The sequence below is a fragment of the Rhinatrema bivittatum genome, chromosome 11, assembly GCF_901001135.1.
Source record: "Rhinatrema bivittatum chromosome 11, aRhiBiv1.1, whole genome shotgun sequence".
In the NCBI taxonomy this organism is placed as follows: domain Eukaryota; kingdom Metazoa; phylum Chordata; class Amphibia; order Gymnophiona; family Rhinatrematidae; genus Rhinatrema; species Rhinatrema bivittatum.
Window position 1 is genome coordinate 59,710,791 of NC_042625.1, and position 18,938 is coordinate 59,729,728.

The 18,938-nt window shown below is 41.3% G+C and overlaps 1 protein-coding gene across 1 annotated transcript in view; it reads left to right on the forward strand.

Annotated features, from left to right (window-relative positions):
• The window catches only part of FBXO21 (F-box protein 21), a 58,799-nt gene that overhangs the window by 24,697 nt on the left and 15,164 nt on the right, over window positions 1-18,938 (forward strand). The window contains exons 6-11 of the mRNA XM_029619239.1: window positions 854-990; window positions 2,497-2,633; window positions 5,869-6,044; window positions 14,756-14,886; window positions 15,351-15,541; window positions 18,431-18,588. Coding sequence (XP_029475099.1) covers window positions 854-990; window positions 2,497-2,633; window positions 5,869-6,044; window positions 14,756-14,886; window positions 15,351-15,541; window positions 18,431-18,588 — 930 coding nt within the window. The remainder of the gene's footprint in view (window positions 1-853; window positions 991-2,496; window positions 2,634-5,868; window positions 6,045-14,755; window positions 14,887-15,350; window positions 15,542-18,430; window positions 18,589-18,938) is intronic.

Here is an 18,938-nt window from a genome sequence, read left to right on the forward strand (position 1 = left end):
CCTAGGAGGGAATGGGCTCCGTTTTTGCAGTGCGCCCTGTCCTTAAAGTGATAGCTCACATTAGCAGGATCCTACTTCAGCAGAGTAGACTGTTGCCATGGATGCATGTCATACTCCGTACTATATTGTTTCATATTATGCCAACCTTGTACACACCACTATCTAAGATACACATATATACAGCGATACATAGGTACTAGAAATGACACATCAAATAGCTATAATAGACAATGACATTCCCTGCACCAATTAGTAGATTTAAATAAATTAAAAACCCACCACATAGGGATTCAGTGGTAGTGTTGGGCTGGTTGGGGATGCTGCGGAGGAAGGGAAGGGAGCCATTTCACAATGGAAATGCCTAGCAGCCAGACTGTGGGTCCCTGTTGCTGTATTCTGGGGGAACTGTAGTTGGGAAGAGATATAAAGTCAGCACCACAACCCAACAGAGGCTGCATCCAACTGAGATGGAGTCCAAAGGAGCAGGTGGAAACTCCCAGGCCAAATAAAATCCAAATCTTATAAACAGAATATGAGTTTTTAGCATTTTTCACCTGCTTTCCTCCCCTTCAACCAACTTTGTATTGTCTCGCGGCTTGTTCCCCCACTGAATTATCGCTATGGCAATATTTTGCCTGTGTCTGGGTAGAAAAACGTTTGAGACCATACACAGCAGCTCATTAATGAGCACTTGATGGGAAGGAGGCAGCAGAAAGGCCTTGAAATGAATAGTGAAAATAAGGAGAAAAAGTGGAGAACTCCAAAGGAAAAAACATATGTCATTGTATTTGTTTGCCTGCTGCTGTGTTTTACCTGCTTTAATCTTGTAGTTGCTGGTTTGTGCACTGTGCAGGGGAGGATCTGCTTCTGGAAGGTGTAGAGCTGCAGCAACAGGTGCTGGATGCCCTGAACTGTGTCCTGTACGTACAGTTGAAGTACCGAGGGAATAAGGCAGATTATTACAACCCTCTGAACTCCTACATTCATCAGGTATGTGCATGCAGTGCTATAGCAGAAAAGCATCTTAAGCTTGCCTTGAAAAGAAGCCATGGCTAAGAAAAACAAGTTGAAAGTGGCCCAAGCAGCAGTGACATCCAGAGCTTCTTGAATTTCCAGCAACATAGCTGATGAAACTTGTTTACATTTCCAGAGCCAGTGACTGCATCCCTTTTTAGCAACATATACACCACAAAGGTGGCTGGTAGAAACTTGTTGGCTCATCAGATGACTGAAGCCAGGAAGCACACTGATTACAGCTAGTCAGTCCTCACTTTCATCATATTTTGCTCTTTTTTTTCCCCTAAGGATGGGGAGAGTTCAGAAGAATTTAGCATATTTTTAGAACAGTGGATCCAGAGCTAAAATGGTTCACACCAAAACAAATCACTGATGCTACTTTTGGGAACAATGTATTGCTTTTATTGGAGAAGCATATTAATTATCCACAGTTGGTCTAGGTCATGAGATTTTGAGATCATAAGAACATAAGATTTGCCATACAGGGTCAGACCAAAGGTCCATCAAGCCCAGCATCCTGTTTATAACTGTGGCCAGTCTAGGTCACAAGTACCTGGCAGGATCCCAGAAGATTGACTGATTTCCATATAGGTCTAAATAATATAAAATAGTCTCATTTTCACTGTGGAAAGCTGTCCCTCTCACTTATTTTTCACATATTGAATGAGAAAAGCAAAGGGTGTGGAATGAGTGGGCCAGCACTAAACCTGTGACAAAATTGTACTATACAGACCACCCACTCTTCTCTTGGTAATCCTGCATAAAGTGGGAAGGGTGACTTCTGTTTTCCATTCACCTTTTGGGATTATTCTAGAGAAGACAACTGAGCAGGCATTGTACATGCGGTAGTTACACAGAGATATGGAGAAAATTCATCAGCATGGCAGTGACTATAAAATGTGGAGCTAACCTATGTAGGACAATGGCGAATCCACTAAAGAGAGGTGGTGAGAAAAGAGGGATCCACTTGCAGAAAGAGTAAATGGGGAAATCCATGCCATGAAGCCAGGGTTCATTTCTGGGCTACTCTGACCTCTTCAGTAGAATTACTACCCCATACATAAGTAGATACTAAACCTGTCTTTAGGGAACGCCAGTGGTCAGGTTTTCAGGATATCTGCAATGAATATAAATGGGATACACTGGCATGCAGTGCAAGTTCTTATGCAAATATCTCTCATGCACATTATTAAGGATATCCTGAAAATCCGACTGACTGACTGGGGATCATTGAAGATATATTTGGGAACCGCTGCCCTGCAAGATGGTTTTCCGTTATTCATTCTATGGAAGAAAAACGCTCACCAAACAATGTGGAAGATCTAGCCCCATGGTATTATGGTTATGTGTCAGTAACTCCTACCATCCATTAAGAATGATTTTGAGTATCAGTAAAGCCTTTTTTGACCAGCTCCCTCTCCTCTGACATTGAAAGAGGTTGCTTTGTAAGCAGCATTTAATGCCAGGTTTATTTTCCAGGTGTTGATCCGGAGGACTGGCATCCCCATCAGCCTATCTGTGCTGTATCTGACAATTGCCCGGCAGCTCGGAGTCCGGCTCCAGCCAGTAAATTTTCCTAGTCACTTTCTTCTCAGATGGAGCCAAGTGGCAAATGGGTAAAGTTTGTTACTAAATACAGTTAATTGGGTAAACCAATGCTTTAGGGTAACTTTTCCCTGAAATAGCTTCAGAGAATTGTTTATTACTCGCTTAATGATAGCGGCTGTGAGTGAGTTACACTAAAATCATAACCTACTAGCAAACTGATGCATGCAACATGCAAACAATATTACCAACATGCAATTCCAAACACATTTCTATAACCTAAATCAGCAAAAAAAGAGAGAAATAAATTATACACAGCTAACATTTAACAATGCAAATTCAAAAATGTCTAAAAGGAAATTCTTACCAGTCTTCTCTCCTTCCCGCCAGCTTTACCTAAAGCCATCCCTATTGCCTTAGACATCATATAACCAACTAAATCCCACCCAAGAAAACACAAAATCATCTTCCTAATGAGTATAGGGATCATCAGAGCCAAATAATGTATCAGATGGTATTTTGAAGCCCATGAGCCAATTGTCAGATAAAACAAATGTCACATCAGATTAAAATAGAGGGTAAAACATGACTATTTAAAGCCCCCCCTGAATCACACAAATTTGGTCATGGCCTGCTTCTAAAGTACTCTGGGATTGACAGAGGCTTTTAACTTCTCCCTGAAAAGCATGATCTTGATTGGCCTCCCAAAATATGTATGATAAGTGATTCCCAGACTTCTCATAGCAGTCAGAACTATATAGCCTATTTAACCCTCTCTGGGTCCCATGAGCATAACTGATTCAGACTCTGAGATCCACAAAGCTGATCATAAATCCTTAGGGTCTACAAATTAAGCCCACGTCTCATTTTCTTCTCTCCTTCTGTAACCATTCAAGTACAGGTCTTCCCTCTGCTGGGGTGGGGGGTGGGGGGGGCAGGAAGTTACTGGTCTGCTTGGTGTCTTCATCGATCTCCTTGGACATGAAAGTGTTGCCTGGTATTGTACTGCATGATCTTCTCTTGTCTTCCTTTGGTGTGGTGGAATGAAGGGATGTACAGTTAATGCTGTATGAATTCTCCCTTTCTCTACCTACCACACCCACCCCTCTCAGCTGCCCCAGCCCCCCCCCCCCCCCTCCTTTCCTTTAAATAGTTAACTCAACGACTGCCACACTACCCTGGGACTCTAGCACCACCTGCCTGCAGTCCCTGGACAAAGGTCGGGGATCTGCCCTTTCAGTCCACTCAGTGGCTAGCAAGGTTTCTGTCCCGGGTTATGTGGGGATTCCAGAGATTTCTCATTGTTAGAAGCCTGTGAGACCTCTGGACATTGCTTGGGGGAGAGGGCATGGTGACCCTCTCCCTGGGGGGACTAGGATAGGCAGGACCCTGCCCCACTGTGGCCTTCCTGGGAAGCAGAGAAATGGTGAGGAGCCACTACAGCATCTTCTTTTCGTGGTACATTGAATAGCATTCTCGCTGTTGCATTTTGGACGAGTTGTAGAGTTGGGGAAAGACAGTGTGGTTAGTAGACCCAGGAGTAAAGGTTTGGATGCCCTTTCTTCCTGCCCTTTCAGAGGAACATTGACAGCTGTGTGTTCCAGAGGATCCCTTGACAACTTGGGATAAGAGAAGAGAGATTGCAAGACACATTGGAAAATTAGTCAGAAAGTGTAGGTAAAGAACTGACCTGTGGGTTTGGCACACAGTAGATGAGCAAATCCCCTAACTGTGCCTGGTCTTCTGTCCTCACCAAAATACTTTCAAACTCTTCTTTTGAAAGAAATCTGCTCCATAGCAACCCAGAAATTCGCTAAAAATTAAAACATCCACCCTTCCTTCTACGTTTACTTTCGTGCAGCTGATAGCCAAATAGCCAGGAGGAATTAATTCCTTTTTAGTCCTTAAACCAGATCTCTGTAATGCAGCAGAAATCTACTTTATATTCCATAATTATATCTTATGTTAAATGCTGCTTTGCATTCATCGATCACACATTTTATCAATATGAAAGTTAACCCACATTTCTGATACAGAATTACATTTGTAAAGATGGAGACTGCAAAAGTGCATGAAAATCTCATCTGCAAACTTGCCTCTAGAGTCATCAAAATGCTATAATAATGCATGGATAACGCCCCGCGCTAAGAAAGAGGTATGTTTATGGGAATTTTAGATTGCTTCACGTCGGTGGTATCGTGTGGTGTGGTAAACATTTCGCACCCCAGATAATTCCTATTTCACATCTCGCGCTGAGAGAGAGAGACTATCTATAAAGGCTTCATAGTAGTCAAGTATTTATAGCTCTAAAGGAGGGCCATCTAATAGCTGGAGGAGAGGTGGTGTTGGTGGTTTAGGGTCCAGTTTCCATGCAGAGTGAGACGTACGAACAGCACAGTACACCTCGGTGAAGATTTGACGTCATTTGGAGTGAGGAAAGTCTCACAAAGATGACATTTCTACTGTGTTCTCTCACCCTAGCTTGATGGACTCTATAACATTGTACCATCGAGCTAGCGCTTGAGGGATTAGCATTCATTGGGTGCTGTGAGGATGCTGGGGGGGGGGAGGGGGAATTGGTGCCTCTCTTTTCTTTTTTGGTAGTGTTTTTTATGTTGTCCTCTGTGTTTGTGTCTACATGGTTTTTGGTCCCTCATTAGTGTGATTTGTATTTGGGTGACTTAGGAATTTAGTTATTTTTGATTATTTGTTGATATTGTGAAAATATATATTTTTTTGTTATCAACTGATTCTGTTAATTTAACAAGAATCACTGTTTCCCCCATCCCCCCCCACACACAAATACATATTGGTTTGTTAAAAAAAAAAAATCCATATCTGAGTTCTTTACCTGTATTGTAGTAAGGGGATTCTCCTATTTAGTACTCTGCACACCTCCTTCAGCCCCTGTGAGAAGCCACTTTTGGAACACTGTCACAAATTATCCCATCTGGAAAGGGATTTGATTGGTTCCTGATGTAATTTGTGACATAACCAATGTAGACCTGTTGGAATTAGTAAAGATAAAGTAATTTTGTGAACTGTCCTGCTAACATGGCAGAAGTTTAGGGGCATCTTGAGAGGGGGAGCTGCTTAAAAATTATATGATAATGATGATGTTTATAACTTCTACAGCTTTCTTTTAGCAGCTGCAGCACTCACATGTAAATTTCTAAACAGACATATAACATAAAACAAGAAAACACAGAACAAGCTTGGAATAGAGAACTGGATCAGAATCTCTGACACACCTGGCGTTAATTCAGCAGTACTGTGGTGGTGATTTAACTGTGGTCCTTTCATTAGGAGTTCGGACATCTCTGACTATGTCTATATTGATGCCTTTGGGAATGGAAAGCAGCTGACGGTGAGGGAATGCGAATATCTGATTGGCCACCATGTGACAGAGGAGTTCTATGGCTCTGTCAGTATCACAGAGGTGCTGCAGCGCATGGTGGGGAATCTCTTAAGCCTGGAAAGCGGTAGATCTTCCGCATGTGCTGAATAGCAGTTTTAGTGATCGCTGCAGGAGTGCATCTTTTCAGCAAAAAAGTATCCTAAGGACCCATTTCATACTGGTAGATTTTCTGTCCACCAAATGTAAGCATTGAAGCATCAAAATTCCATGTAATTAATGACTCTCTTCAGATTATACTTCTGATCTTGATTCCATATAAGGAGTCTTGTTGCCTTCTGGCAATATATAAAAATACTAAGCTCCCTTGTTACTTTTTCAATTAACACTTTTCCACATTCTTAACATCATCTTTCTGATTTTGCTTAAGAGAATTTAGAATTGCTATTGTTTTCTGCAGATATTGGCAAAAACTGTAGCTTCCTGAAACTTTCCCTTAGATTTTAATTGAATTTATAGATTAATAGAAAGTACTCTCTCCTAATAGAGTAAAACTGGTGCAGGACACTTTCTGGAAAAAATTAGACCTATAAAAAGGGGTTGAATCCCTTTGTTCATAGTATCTATTTTTTATTTAGATGAAAAGTAACACTGAGAATTCAGTTCAAAGAACACATTACTTATTAAATGTAGCCACACTGGAGAAATTGTGTTTTTTGGTGATCCTTAGACATATGTATTTATTTTGACCCAAAGCATGATTGGTACAACTCCCTGGCTGAGTTTAACAACTCAATCTTGACAAATCTAATTGTCAAGAAATACCAATACCCCAAGACTGCATATGGCTTAAACTGGAAAACTATTTGGGACCTAATAGTAATTTAGTAACATAGGAGTCAATTTTCAAAAGGAGTTATTACTCTGCCTTACAGCCGATTCAGCATGCAACAGCAAGATTGATCATGGGAGTGAAATATGGTGAGCATATCTCTCCGATTATGAAATCTCTACATTGGCTTCCAGTTAAATGGAGGTTGCAGTTTAGAATACAAATAGTCATTGTGTAGTGGCCAAGACTTTTGTTTGGTATTTTCCATCACGTACGCTACATTCTTCAGGAGCAAAGTTGCTGGCTTTACCTGCCTCGGAGAATTTAGGTTGCATAAACACAGGAGAGGGCACTGTCTTATGCAGGGCCTAAATTATGGAATACACTTCCACTGAGGCTAGAGATTAAACTTTTAGGAAAGGTTTAAAGGCCTGGTGGTTCAGGAAAGCATATATGTGATTTTAAAATGCTAATGATTTTATGTTTTTAATGTTTTTTTATGATATGTTTTATGATTTATGAATGTTTGCTTATTGTGATTTGCACTGAACTCTTGTTGTGGAAGTAGTGTAATATAAGTTTATGTAAATAAATAAAGTTAGGCTCCTAAATTGGTCCTTTTGAAATTTACTAGAGCTGAGTGCCTAAATGGTAAGTTCCCTAGTTTCACTAGTCTCCTAAATTAGTTTCTTAATAAATGAGTGGCTACAAGGATCGAAGCAAAGTTAGGAGCTTAGCACTGATTTTCACCACTAGGCACCTGATATAGGTTCCTAAATTTAAGAGCTTAGCTTTGTTTGAATATCCACCTCAAAGTAAATGATGGCAGTAAAGAACAATTGACACTGTGGTTTTCTAGCACTTTGGGTAGATGAGCACTCAAATTCCTATTGTCTAAACCAATACCTGCTCCCACCACTGTCTCAACTATTTTCCTTCCATTTCCTCTAATGTTACTCCTCACCCCCAAATTATACAGCAGTTTACCATTGTGCTGTGTGTCTGTCCTAATCAATTTAAAATTTTCATGGTTTGGCTAGCACAACCTTTGCCTGCAAGTTGTTCCAGACATCAACCATTCTCTCAGTAGAGAAGTATTATCTCATGTTTCCTGTATATTTTCCTCCCTGTAACTTCATATAATGACCCCTTGTCCTTGAATTTCCTTTCCTTAGTGTTCAGGTAGGTCAGTCCCAGCAAGGGTGTTGTGCACCTCTGCCAGCAGATGGTGATAGAGCAAAAGTCAACATCACAGCTATATAGTCCTGCTCCATCAGTCCGCCAGTATTTTCCATCTCGAGCAGATGGTAGACAAGCATTCCCTTCGGGGGATTGCTTATGAGAAGAAACAAAAGTTGGAAAGGAGATGTCTGTGTAGCACCGATTGCCTCCTGAGGTGATACCATGTGGTCCCTCCCTTAGTAGAGTGCCTTCAGTCCGGTCGCCTTGAGTGGCATGGACCTAAATACCAATTAGTGGTTGCAGGCCAAGAGAGGCTCAGCAGTGAAGGCTTTAGCCCTCACCTCATAGCTGAGTCCCGTTCCTGCTCTCAGCCAGGGAGGGCCTAGCTCAGGTAAACGTTTTTACATTTCTTTCAGAGATGAGTTTCCAGGTCTGATATCTCAGACCCTAAAGACCCTCAGAGTGATTGGACCTGACTCCTTGGGGACGCAGAAGGAGGATCCTATTTTGGTCACCCTGCGCAAGGCTTCTTGTTTCTTTCCCCTCTTGATTGCAATCCAGGAGTTGATTGATCTGGAATGGAATGCACCAGAAGCCTTTTGTATTTCACCAGAAGCAGTTGTATTTCCCTAAGGTGATAGAGCAAAAGCAGACATCACAGCTATATAGTCCTGCCCCATCAGACTGCCAGTATTTTCCATCTCGAGCAGATGGTAGACATGCATTCCCTTCAGGGGATTGCCTATGATAAAAAAAAAAAAAAAAAGAAGAAACAAAAGTTGGAGAGGAGATGAGTTCTGCCACAAAATGTACCATCAAAATGTACCATCATCCCACTCTGAAGAATGCTTAGGATGGGAGGATTGAAGCTATCTTGAAGCAAGCCTTTGAGGCAGTGACAATAAACTTGCAAATTGCTTTTGATGCACCTTGGTAGCTTGGGCTATCTTGCAGCTTTATCAAGAGTCTGGTGGAGTTGGGTCCAAATTAGGACCTATGGTAGAACCGGGGGTCGCTGCCTTGGCTTATGCGAGCTGTGACTTGGTTCGCAAAGCCACCAGAGGAGCTGCTTCAGTTATTGCAGCCAGATGACAGCTGTGATTGCGCAATTAGTCCACAGATACTATTTCAAAGTCCAGTCTGACTAAGCTGCCTTTCAAAGGCTCGCTTTTGTTTGGCAGTGAATTGGAAAAAATGGCAAATAAATGGGGAAAGACCCAGTTCCCACGTTTGCTGGAGAATAAGAAGCCAGTTTCCTGGAAGTGGCACCACTCGAGACTACTGGCATTTTTGACCTTATAAGGAAGGTTCTTCCCAGAGATCCCATCCCTTCTGCAGATCTCAGTGCTTTCATCCCTGAGGTCCTCGAAAGGATATGGGCTCTGGAGGTGGAAACCCCTCAGTCTTCCCAGTGAAGATTTGAAGGCTCTTCTGGTGGTGTGGGAGATAGGTAGTCTTCCATCCTTTTATCCCAGGTGGGTCCAAATTACTTTGGACCAATGGGTTCTCGAAGAGGTTCAGAATGGCTATGCTGTAGAATTTCTTTGCATTCCTCTGGATGCCTTCATGGTCTCTCCCCTCAAAGAGGGTAGAAGTGGAAGCGACATGCAGTGAGGCTGCTCCCGTTAGAGGTGAAATACCAGTTGAACTGGTGGTTACACGTGGACCATCTCAGGAAGGGAATTTCCCTGATGATGCCAGATTGGTTGGTACTCACAACAGATGCAAGCCTCTGGGGCTGGGGGGGGGCTCACTGTCAGGATTTGTGGTGCCAAGGGCACTGGAATGCAGTGGAGCGGCAGTGGAACATCAGCAGATTGGAGGCACGAGTGATTCTGTTGGTGTGCCTGCAGTTCGCCGAGCGGCTAGAAGCTTGGGCGGTCCAGACAATGGTAGCTTACATTATTCATCAGGGTGGAACCAAGAGTCCACAGGTGTCAGAGGATATAGATGCACTCATGTTATGGGCGGAGCAGCATCTCCTAAGCATATCCATTTCTCACATTACCGGAAAGGACAATATTAGAGCCGATTTCCTCAGCAGAAGAAGCTTGGACCCAGGAGAATGAGAGCTGGCAGACGAGGCCTTTCAGCTCCTGGTGGACCGTTGGGGCCTACCGGATCTAGATCTGTTGTTGAACTTCAACAATGCGAAAGTTCCATACTTCTTCAGTCACAGGCGGGACCCAAAAGCGATGGGCTTTAGACGCCTTCGTTCAGGAATGGCTACATGGTGCCCTGCTGTATGCGTTCCCGCCTTGGCCTTTGATAGGCAGGCTGGTATAGAAAATTGCAAGTCAAACCAACACCATCCTTTTAACGGCTTCAGATTGGGCTTGAAGGCCGTGGTACGCCAATCTCCAGAGACATCTGGTGGGCAGTCCCCTCTGGCTACCATCTCATGGATCTGTTAAGTCAGGGGCCCATTCTGCATGAGGATCCGGGTCAGTTCTGTCTTACTGTTTGGTCATTGAAAGGCTGTTGAAGCACGGTTATTCACCTTCTGTCATTTCTACTCTTTTTCAGGCCTGGAAATTTTCTACTTCTCTAGTTTACGTTAGTTTGGTGGGTTTTTGAGGCCAGGGGTTCTGATCGAGGTACTCAACCACTCAAGGTGGATATTCTGCTGTTATATGTAAGGGCTCTGCCCAAAAGTTTTTGTTATTTGTGAACCGATGCGATGTGCAAACGAACATCGGTATAAAAGAGACTGATGACTTGCTTAAGGTTTGTCCCTTTAATACCTTGAAGGTTCAAGTCACGGCACTAGCTTGTTACAGGGGAAAAGTCAATGGCGAGCCTTTGGCCTTTGTCTTCCCATCAAGATGTGTCCCATTTCTTGCGGGGAGTTAAACAGCTTCCCTCCCCTGTTGCTGCTCGCGGTGCTTTTGTGGGATCTTAACTTGGTCCTTGAAGCCTTGGCAGGTCCGACCTTTTTGACTGCTTCGTACTCTTTCCTTGCGGCTGCTTACTTTGAAGACAGTTTTTCTGTAACAATCTGTTCGGCACATCGGGTCTCTGAGCTGCAGGCTCTTTCCTGCTGTGAGCCTTTCCCTCATATGACTCCGGGTGTGGTTCAACTTCGTACTGTGCCGCCTTTTTTGCCCAAAGTGGTTTCGGAATTTCATTTGAATCAGTCCATTTCTCTGCCTGCCTTGGACAGGGACAGAGATGAAGCTGAGTACTGCCTTTTGCATTCCTTGGACGTCAAGCCTCATTTACTGCAGTACTGCTACAAATCTACCTAACCACAATAAAAACCTGGTTATCACATAACAGACTAAAATTAAACGTTGCAAAACTGAACTAATATATCTATCTACAGTGCCAGACTCAACTCACCAACCTCCGCAAACATTCACATTTGAAAAACATATACCTATTTTTTTTTATTTATTTATTTAATAATTCTTATATACTGACTTTTCTTGCAAGCATATCAAATCGGTTTACAGTATTTTTTATTTATTTATTTGAAATCTTTTCTATACCGTCGTTAAGCAGGAGCCATCACAACGGTTCACAATAGGGCACATAACTATATGTTGTATAAAGTGTCTAGAATTCTAACAATTAACAGGTGCCATCAAAATACTGTAACATAGTTTCATAATAAATATTATTTGGTGGGTGTTATAAGTATGTAACAGTAGTTAGCAAATAATCATTTAAAATTATTTGAATTTCCAAAGAAGAAAGGAATTGTTTCATAATATAAATAATTAACATAGCAAACTAAATAGGCTAAATAATCAAAATTTAAACACTTAAGAGAAGTAGTATAGTTAGAGTAGAGATAGTATAATAAAAACATACATTACCTTGGTATAAAATCAGAAGTGTGAGATAGTTATGCCAACAGCTCTTGGTAGGCTTGTTTAAAAAGCCAAGTTTTAATCCCCTTTTTAAATGAGTTCCATAGTAGGGGTCCAGCAATAGAGAGAGTTCTTTCGCTTACATTATTTAGGTGCGCAATTTTGGGGGAAGGAATTGGTAGCATCCCTGTTCTGGTTGATCTGGTGATTCTTGAGGGGGTGTTGAAGTGAAGTGAAGAGGTTAGCCATTCAATTTTTTCATTGTAGAGGGTTTTGTGAATTAGTGATAAGATTTTATGCTGGGCCCTGTATTTGACCAGCAGCCAATGAAGTTCTTTTAATATTGGGGTGATATGTTCGGATCTTCTAGTACCTGTCAAGAGTCTAGCTGCAGAGTTCTGCACAAGTTGCAATGATCTTGTGATATTTGCGGGAAGGCCTAAGAATAGTGAGTTACAGTAGTCTAATTTTGATCAGACAGTTCTAAAGTCTTTTGGGAATAGGAGGGGTTTTAATCTAATCTATAAAACATTATGCAAAAAATGTAGGTATAGTCATAGACTCAAGATTATCAATGACCAATCACATTTCTGAAACAGTTAAAAAAAAAAAATCCTTTTTCAAGATACACATGCTCAAAAAACTCAAACCTTTACTATTATCTGATTTTCGCACAATCACACAAGCTTTGATTCTAACTAACCTGGACTATTGCAAAGCACTATATTTAGGATTACCACTATCAACAATACATTCTCTACAACTCGTCCAAAATGCAACAGCGAGAATGCTATTCAATGTACCACGAAAAGAACATATAACACCCATCTTACAACATCTGCATTGGCTTCCCATAACCCATCGCATCACATACAAAATTCTATCCATTATTCATAACCTCCTCTATAATTCTAATTCGGTATGGCTCTGCTCCCTATTGTGAATATATAAACTGCCAAGACAACTCCGCTCTATGGACAAATTTTTTGAGCAGGGCTTTGTTTGTTGTCACCTGCTGAAATTTGCCGAGTGAAGACAAGGTCATCGTTGCACACCTTCTCCAAGCATTACGGCTTGGATGTTAGGGCTAGGGAGGACACCACTTTTGCGTGGGCAGCTTTGACTGGGCTGCTGGCAGCCTCCCGCCCTTTTCAGGATTAGATTTGTACATCCCACTCATTGGAATTGACCTATCCAAACACTAAGGAAGGAGAAATTACTACTTACCTGATAATTTCCTATCCTTTAGTGAAGGTAGGTCAAGCCCAGACCTGCCCTCGGCTGTTGGAGTTGGATTTTGTGGTTAGCCTTCTTAGGGCAAGCTATGCAGAGTATGATTTCTGCTCTTCATTGATAACTGGTAAGTGACTTCTCTAGCCCTTAGTTTGCTAATATGTTCCTTCTTTTGGCTGAGCTCAGTGTTCCTGTTGGTTGAAAAACATGAATGGTTGCCTTTTGCTAATAATCAAGTTTAATCAGGTTTGTCCACAGTTTGGCTTTTCCAGAGAATACTGGTGGGCTGATATCGGGGTAAGACTATATAACCAGAACATCAGCTTTTGCTCTGTCTCCATCTGCTGGCAGAGGTGCGTAACCTACTTGTTGGGATTGACCTATCCTTCACTAAAGGAAAGGTAATTATTAGGTAAGTAGTAATTTCTCCTTTCTGTGGAAGATTCACCTTCTCATACTTTACTGAAACCAGTTAAATATTTGAAAGTTTCTGTCATGTCCCCCATACCTTTTTTCCTCCATCTTAAGCCTGCCTTTGTAGGGTTTGTGCCAGTGGCCTTGTATCATCTTAGTAGCCTTTTTCTGAACTGCTTCATCCTTCCAATGTCCCTATGATGATAATGGCCTCCGAAACCGAACACATTGTTCAAGGTGGAGTCTTACAAGTGACTTATACATATGCTATATTACCTCCTCTTTTCTGCAGATAATATCTCTATTTTTGCAACTGAGCTTACTATTAACTTCTAAGTTGCCTTATTTCATTGACTGACCACTTTGAGATCTAAGGGTGATGATGTCTGACTATCAGAAGGTAGTGAAGCAATGTAACAAGACAGTGGCTATGTCCAGAGAGATGCTGGGCTGTGTAGAAAGAGGCATAGCTAGTAGGAAAAAGAAAGCGATAATGTCCTTGTACAGGTCTTTGGTGAGATCGCACCTGCAGTACCTTGTTCAGTTCTGGGGATTATATTTAAAAAAGGATAGAGGCAAGATGGAAGTGGTCCAGAGGGAAAGCAACCAAAACGGTGTGGCATCTGCACCAAAAGTCTTATGAGATGGGATTGGGGGACATATATATATATATATATATATATATATATATCTAGATATAGATACATACATACGTACATACATACATACATACATACATACATACCCTGGAGGAGAGGAGAGACAGGGTGACATGATACAGACTTTTAAATACCCAAAAGTATAAATGATATATAATAATCAAACCTTTTCTGATGGAAAGAAAATTGTAGAAATAGGGGTCATGATATGAAACTCCAAGGGGTAGATTCAGGAATAATGTAAGGAAATTTTTTTTTTTTTCAGAAAGGGTGTGAATGCATGGAATGCCCTCCCAGAAGAGGTGGTGGTGAAGGCAAGAATCCTAATGGAATTCAAAAGGGGAGATAAACATAGAGACTTCCTAATGGCTAGAGGATGAAAATGAAGAAACTGGGTCACTTGGGTTAAGTTTGGGTGGAACGTTTCTGCATGGGGGGTACCTGCACAGAACAGCAATTACTACCCTAAACAATTTGCTTGGTAGACTGGATGGACCAATTGGGTCTTTATCTGCTATCATTTACTGTGTTACCATATGATTACTTCTAAATCTCTTTCTTGTTTGACAGTTTCCAGTTCTTGTCCTTCTAAATGATACGTGACTAATGAATTTGATACAGCATGAGAAAAGGCCTTAGTAAATCAGACCCTTAGTGATGTGCCATCAGAATAGAAACTGTTGAAATCTCTTTGTTGGTAGAGAAAGCAGCGATCCGTCCTACCAACTGCTGAGAGATTCTTTGGATCTGTACCTTGCCATGTACCCCGACAATGTGCAGCACCTCATGCTTCAAGCACGACTCTACTTCCATCTGGGAATCTGGCCAGAAAAGGTGTGTTCTGTCTCAGAACAGCTTGGGAGCTCGCTATCCACTATTAATTGTTCACAGTACACAGTGAAACAGGAAATCTAGAATAGGATTATTAGTTGGCAGGAGTAAAATACATATACTAAGTAATATTTGTTATCAACAGCCACCAGCTGGCAAATAAGTATGGATGAAAAGTTACTGCAGCTGGTAGATGGGCATGGGTGAGGAGGGGAGACGTTACTTTAGTGCTGTGTAGCTGTTAGGGTAAGCAGTACTCTGTAGTATAGCTGGTATATGGGTATCGTGAGAGGTTACTACAGTAATTGTTGCCAGTGAATTGATGTAAATGACAGTTCTGACACTACTGCATTTACAATATACTCCATTGTTTAACCTTCAGAGAGTTGGTATGGGAGGGAAGTTGTACATGAATGTAGGAGCATGGACAATTTTTTTGTATCTGATTTTACTTTTTTCTGTTAAAGGTTTTAGACATCCTGCAGCATATCCAGGCCTTGGACCCATCACAACATGGAGCCGTGGGGTATTTAGTTCAGCACACACTTGAGCATATTGAACGCAAGAAGCAAGATACAGGACCAGAGGTCAAAGAGCGCGCTGAAGAGAAACATGGAGATGTTTGCTTCTCTGTAGGACTCATCATGAAACACAAGAGGTGTGTGCAGTATACATCCAAACACTGATTTCTACTTGAGTTGCCTTCCAGTCTGTTTTTGCTCCATTATGCATGTGGTGCTCCAATTTGAATACCTCACTTGTAAGAAACTAATGTCAGAACCAAAGTAGCAAGTGAAAGACACAAAGATTCTTGGTTTGGCCATTTATATCAGAACCTATTAAAGGTATGATCAAGACTCTGTGCCCTGAGAGAAGAAACAGCAGCCCCATTCATTCTGGTTGTGACTGCAGCAATCTCCCCTATCCCTATCCCCCCCCCCCCCCCCCCCCCCCTTCAGCATTTTAAGGTACCAGTTGGTATCTTGTGCAGATCACTCTTAAAACTCATTTTCTGGCTCAAATTTACATTGTAGAACCTCGTGTGGTATTCTTGTTATTGACAGAATGTTATACGTTGGACTACATTGCTAGTAACTTTTGTATTAAATCCTAAGAATTGTTGCCCAGTCTGTTCTAATGCTCAAGGTAGATTACACAAATAATATACATTTTGTATAACCAAAGAGAATGTTTATAAACATCATATTCAGAATAATACGCAAGGCTGTGCAGTTGTACAGTTCGATGTGTATGTATACGGAGTATATTTTCAGTGTTGTGCCAGAATGCAAAGTTACGCACATACAACCAGATTTTCAAAACGGCCAGCATCTGCGCATGTAAATGGACATTTGGAGATGTATACTAGTATTTTATAAACTGGTAGGAGCCACACAGTTTATATAATACTTCATATATGTACTCTGAAAGTACACATGTAACAATTTGTGTGTAATAACCCAGAATTAAACACCCGGATATATTGTACAGTATTCGTGTACACAATTCTGAAAATGTTCAGTTGCGTGCATACTTGGAATCACCAGTTTGCAGGTACCTCTCCCAGATCACCCTCTAGCATATCACCTTGAACCCCCACCTAAAAAGTGCAAAGAAAAGATAAATGTGATTTCAACTGCACAATTCAGCAGGTGCAGAAGAATACGTACAAATTTGATAATGTATGCAAGTATACCACTTATAAAATTGCAATTTACATTTATTAAAATGTATGGATCGCCTAACACAAAAGGCCTAGGTGTACTATGAACCACGCCCCTAGATGTGCGATATGCAAGTATTCACAAGGTTTATAAAATCTATACACAGGTACATGCTATTTTTACATGACTAACTCATGCATAACTCTGAAAATTCACCTGGTAATTTTCAGCCTGCACAAAACAACCTGATTTCAAAGCAGAAAGTACCCACATAAATTAGGTTTGAACAATATCTGGTTATTATGTGACTATATAACTGTTTTTGAACCTTACCTGGTGCAAACAGTGATACATATTCTTGGCATGCCAGTTGTATGCTTAATTACTGAAAATATTAATCACGTGTACAAATTCATAACATGCATTGGAATGCTTCTTTTCTGCAGCCAAATGTATGTATGTTATGAGCTTGCACCCTTAAGTGCACATGTATGACTTTCACCTGTAACACTTTATTGTATATGCTTAAGATCTGACCAAGCTTATGAAAATGTACCCCAGTGTGTGTGTGTGTGTGCATGAGTGCATGTGCAGTCTTCAGCCTTGTGCTCTCCAACACGCCAGAAGGGCAGATCTGTCTCTGCAAGGGCTGTAGAACAGAGATTAGCAATGGAAAAAACCCTTACCCAGTCTGGCTCCCAAGCTACAAATGTTTGACTCCTATTTACTCCAGTAATGATCCAGCTTGAACTGAATTCTGATTTATTTTTCAAAATAAGGTGGACTTACTTGAGTCGGTTTGGTATGTACCAGTATTCAGAGTTTTGATATATTTGAATGTAATATGAACCAGTTCTGCTATCCTTAATATAAACACATATATAAAAGGTTACATATGTGGTAAAAAAGTTTGGTTCCCTGTTAAGTTGTACAGAACCCTGGAAGTACCACTGAGGAAGACGCAGACTCCGCCTTCTTCCTCACTACCTGGCAGTTTCCTATAGCTTTTTGGACTTTCTTCATCAATACCTACCTCTACAGAGGCTACACTGCCAGGAGCTTACATTTGTATTTAGTGGGAGTGGGAGAAGTGATTCCAATTTTTAATTCTTCTTCCACCTTGCATCTCATCTAGGCCAGCCATTGCAACAAAATCTTTGGCTAGAGGCCACAAGCTACAGCTCCTTCAGGAGCCTAGTGCATGTGCGTCCAGAGTCTGACATGTTAGTAACAAGTACATTTTGATTGTGCAGAGAAGTGTAACAGGACAAAGGAGCTGGGACATTGCAAGCAACTGCACACAGGCTACCCCAGGGTTTCTAGAGCTTGAGATGCATTTTCAGTCTAAAACAACCATATGCGACCTGCATCTTACTCTTCATTCTCCAAGCTGGCTTATATCTTGTGACCCAGCTGTAAGTCTCCTGAGCTCACTCTGGTTCTGGCACATAAGTTGAGAACCATCTCAATGAACCACCCTACTAGCACATCTATGTAAAATAAGATTTCTCTTTTCCCAAGATGGCGGCATCTTTTTAACTCCTTTAGAATTGTATTAGTTGTATAGAGTTGCTTGTTTCTCATAAATCAAAATTGTTTTCAGAAATGAGTCCTTAATGCTGCCCATTTGAGACCAGTCTATAACTTTGAGGTCATAGCTGCAGTTTATTGATTAAAATGTGTTCAGCTGATTTTTTTTGTGGGGTTGACATTATCCTATTGTGTGGTGTCAAGTGAAGAATCATTTGAATCGTATTTTTTTGTTATTGGGGAGGGGACAGGTGGCTCTTAACTGAGGGCCACTTCAAATGGCTGAATGAAGCTAAAGTGATGATCACTGTCCAGTTGCAGATCCTGATTTTAGTTCTACATTTCTGTTTAAGATATGGTTACAGCTGTGTAATCTATGGCTGGGATCCTACATGTATGATGGGATTGGAGTGGATTAGAAACATGGGTGTCCACAGCCTGCCCCATGGCCCCAGTCAGCCTTTTTACAATGTGCTGGTAGAGGATGGATCCTGTCGATACGCAGCTCAAGGTCAGTGAATCGACATGTGTGTTCAGAAAAAGTGACATGACAATGGCCTGTTTAACAGGAAACTCCATTTAATAAGTACTGAACTGGCCCAGCCTTGACAACAGATTTATGACATTTCATTAAAATATTAATAATATTCTCTGCTGCATTACGTTCAAGGATCTGAATTTTACTGAGTTGACTCTTCAACTCTCCCAAATGTATTCAATTTCTTGCTTAAATTCGTAATCAAATTTAGCAAGATTTACAATTTTAAGTCAGGTATTCCAAAATTAGCCAACACGTTGTCTTATTTACCAAGCCAACTGCAGTCCTCTGGGGCCACAAACAGGTCAAGTTTCAGGATAAGT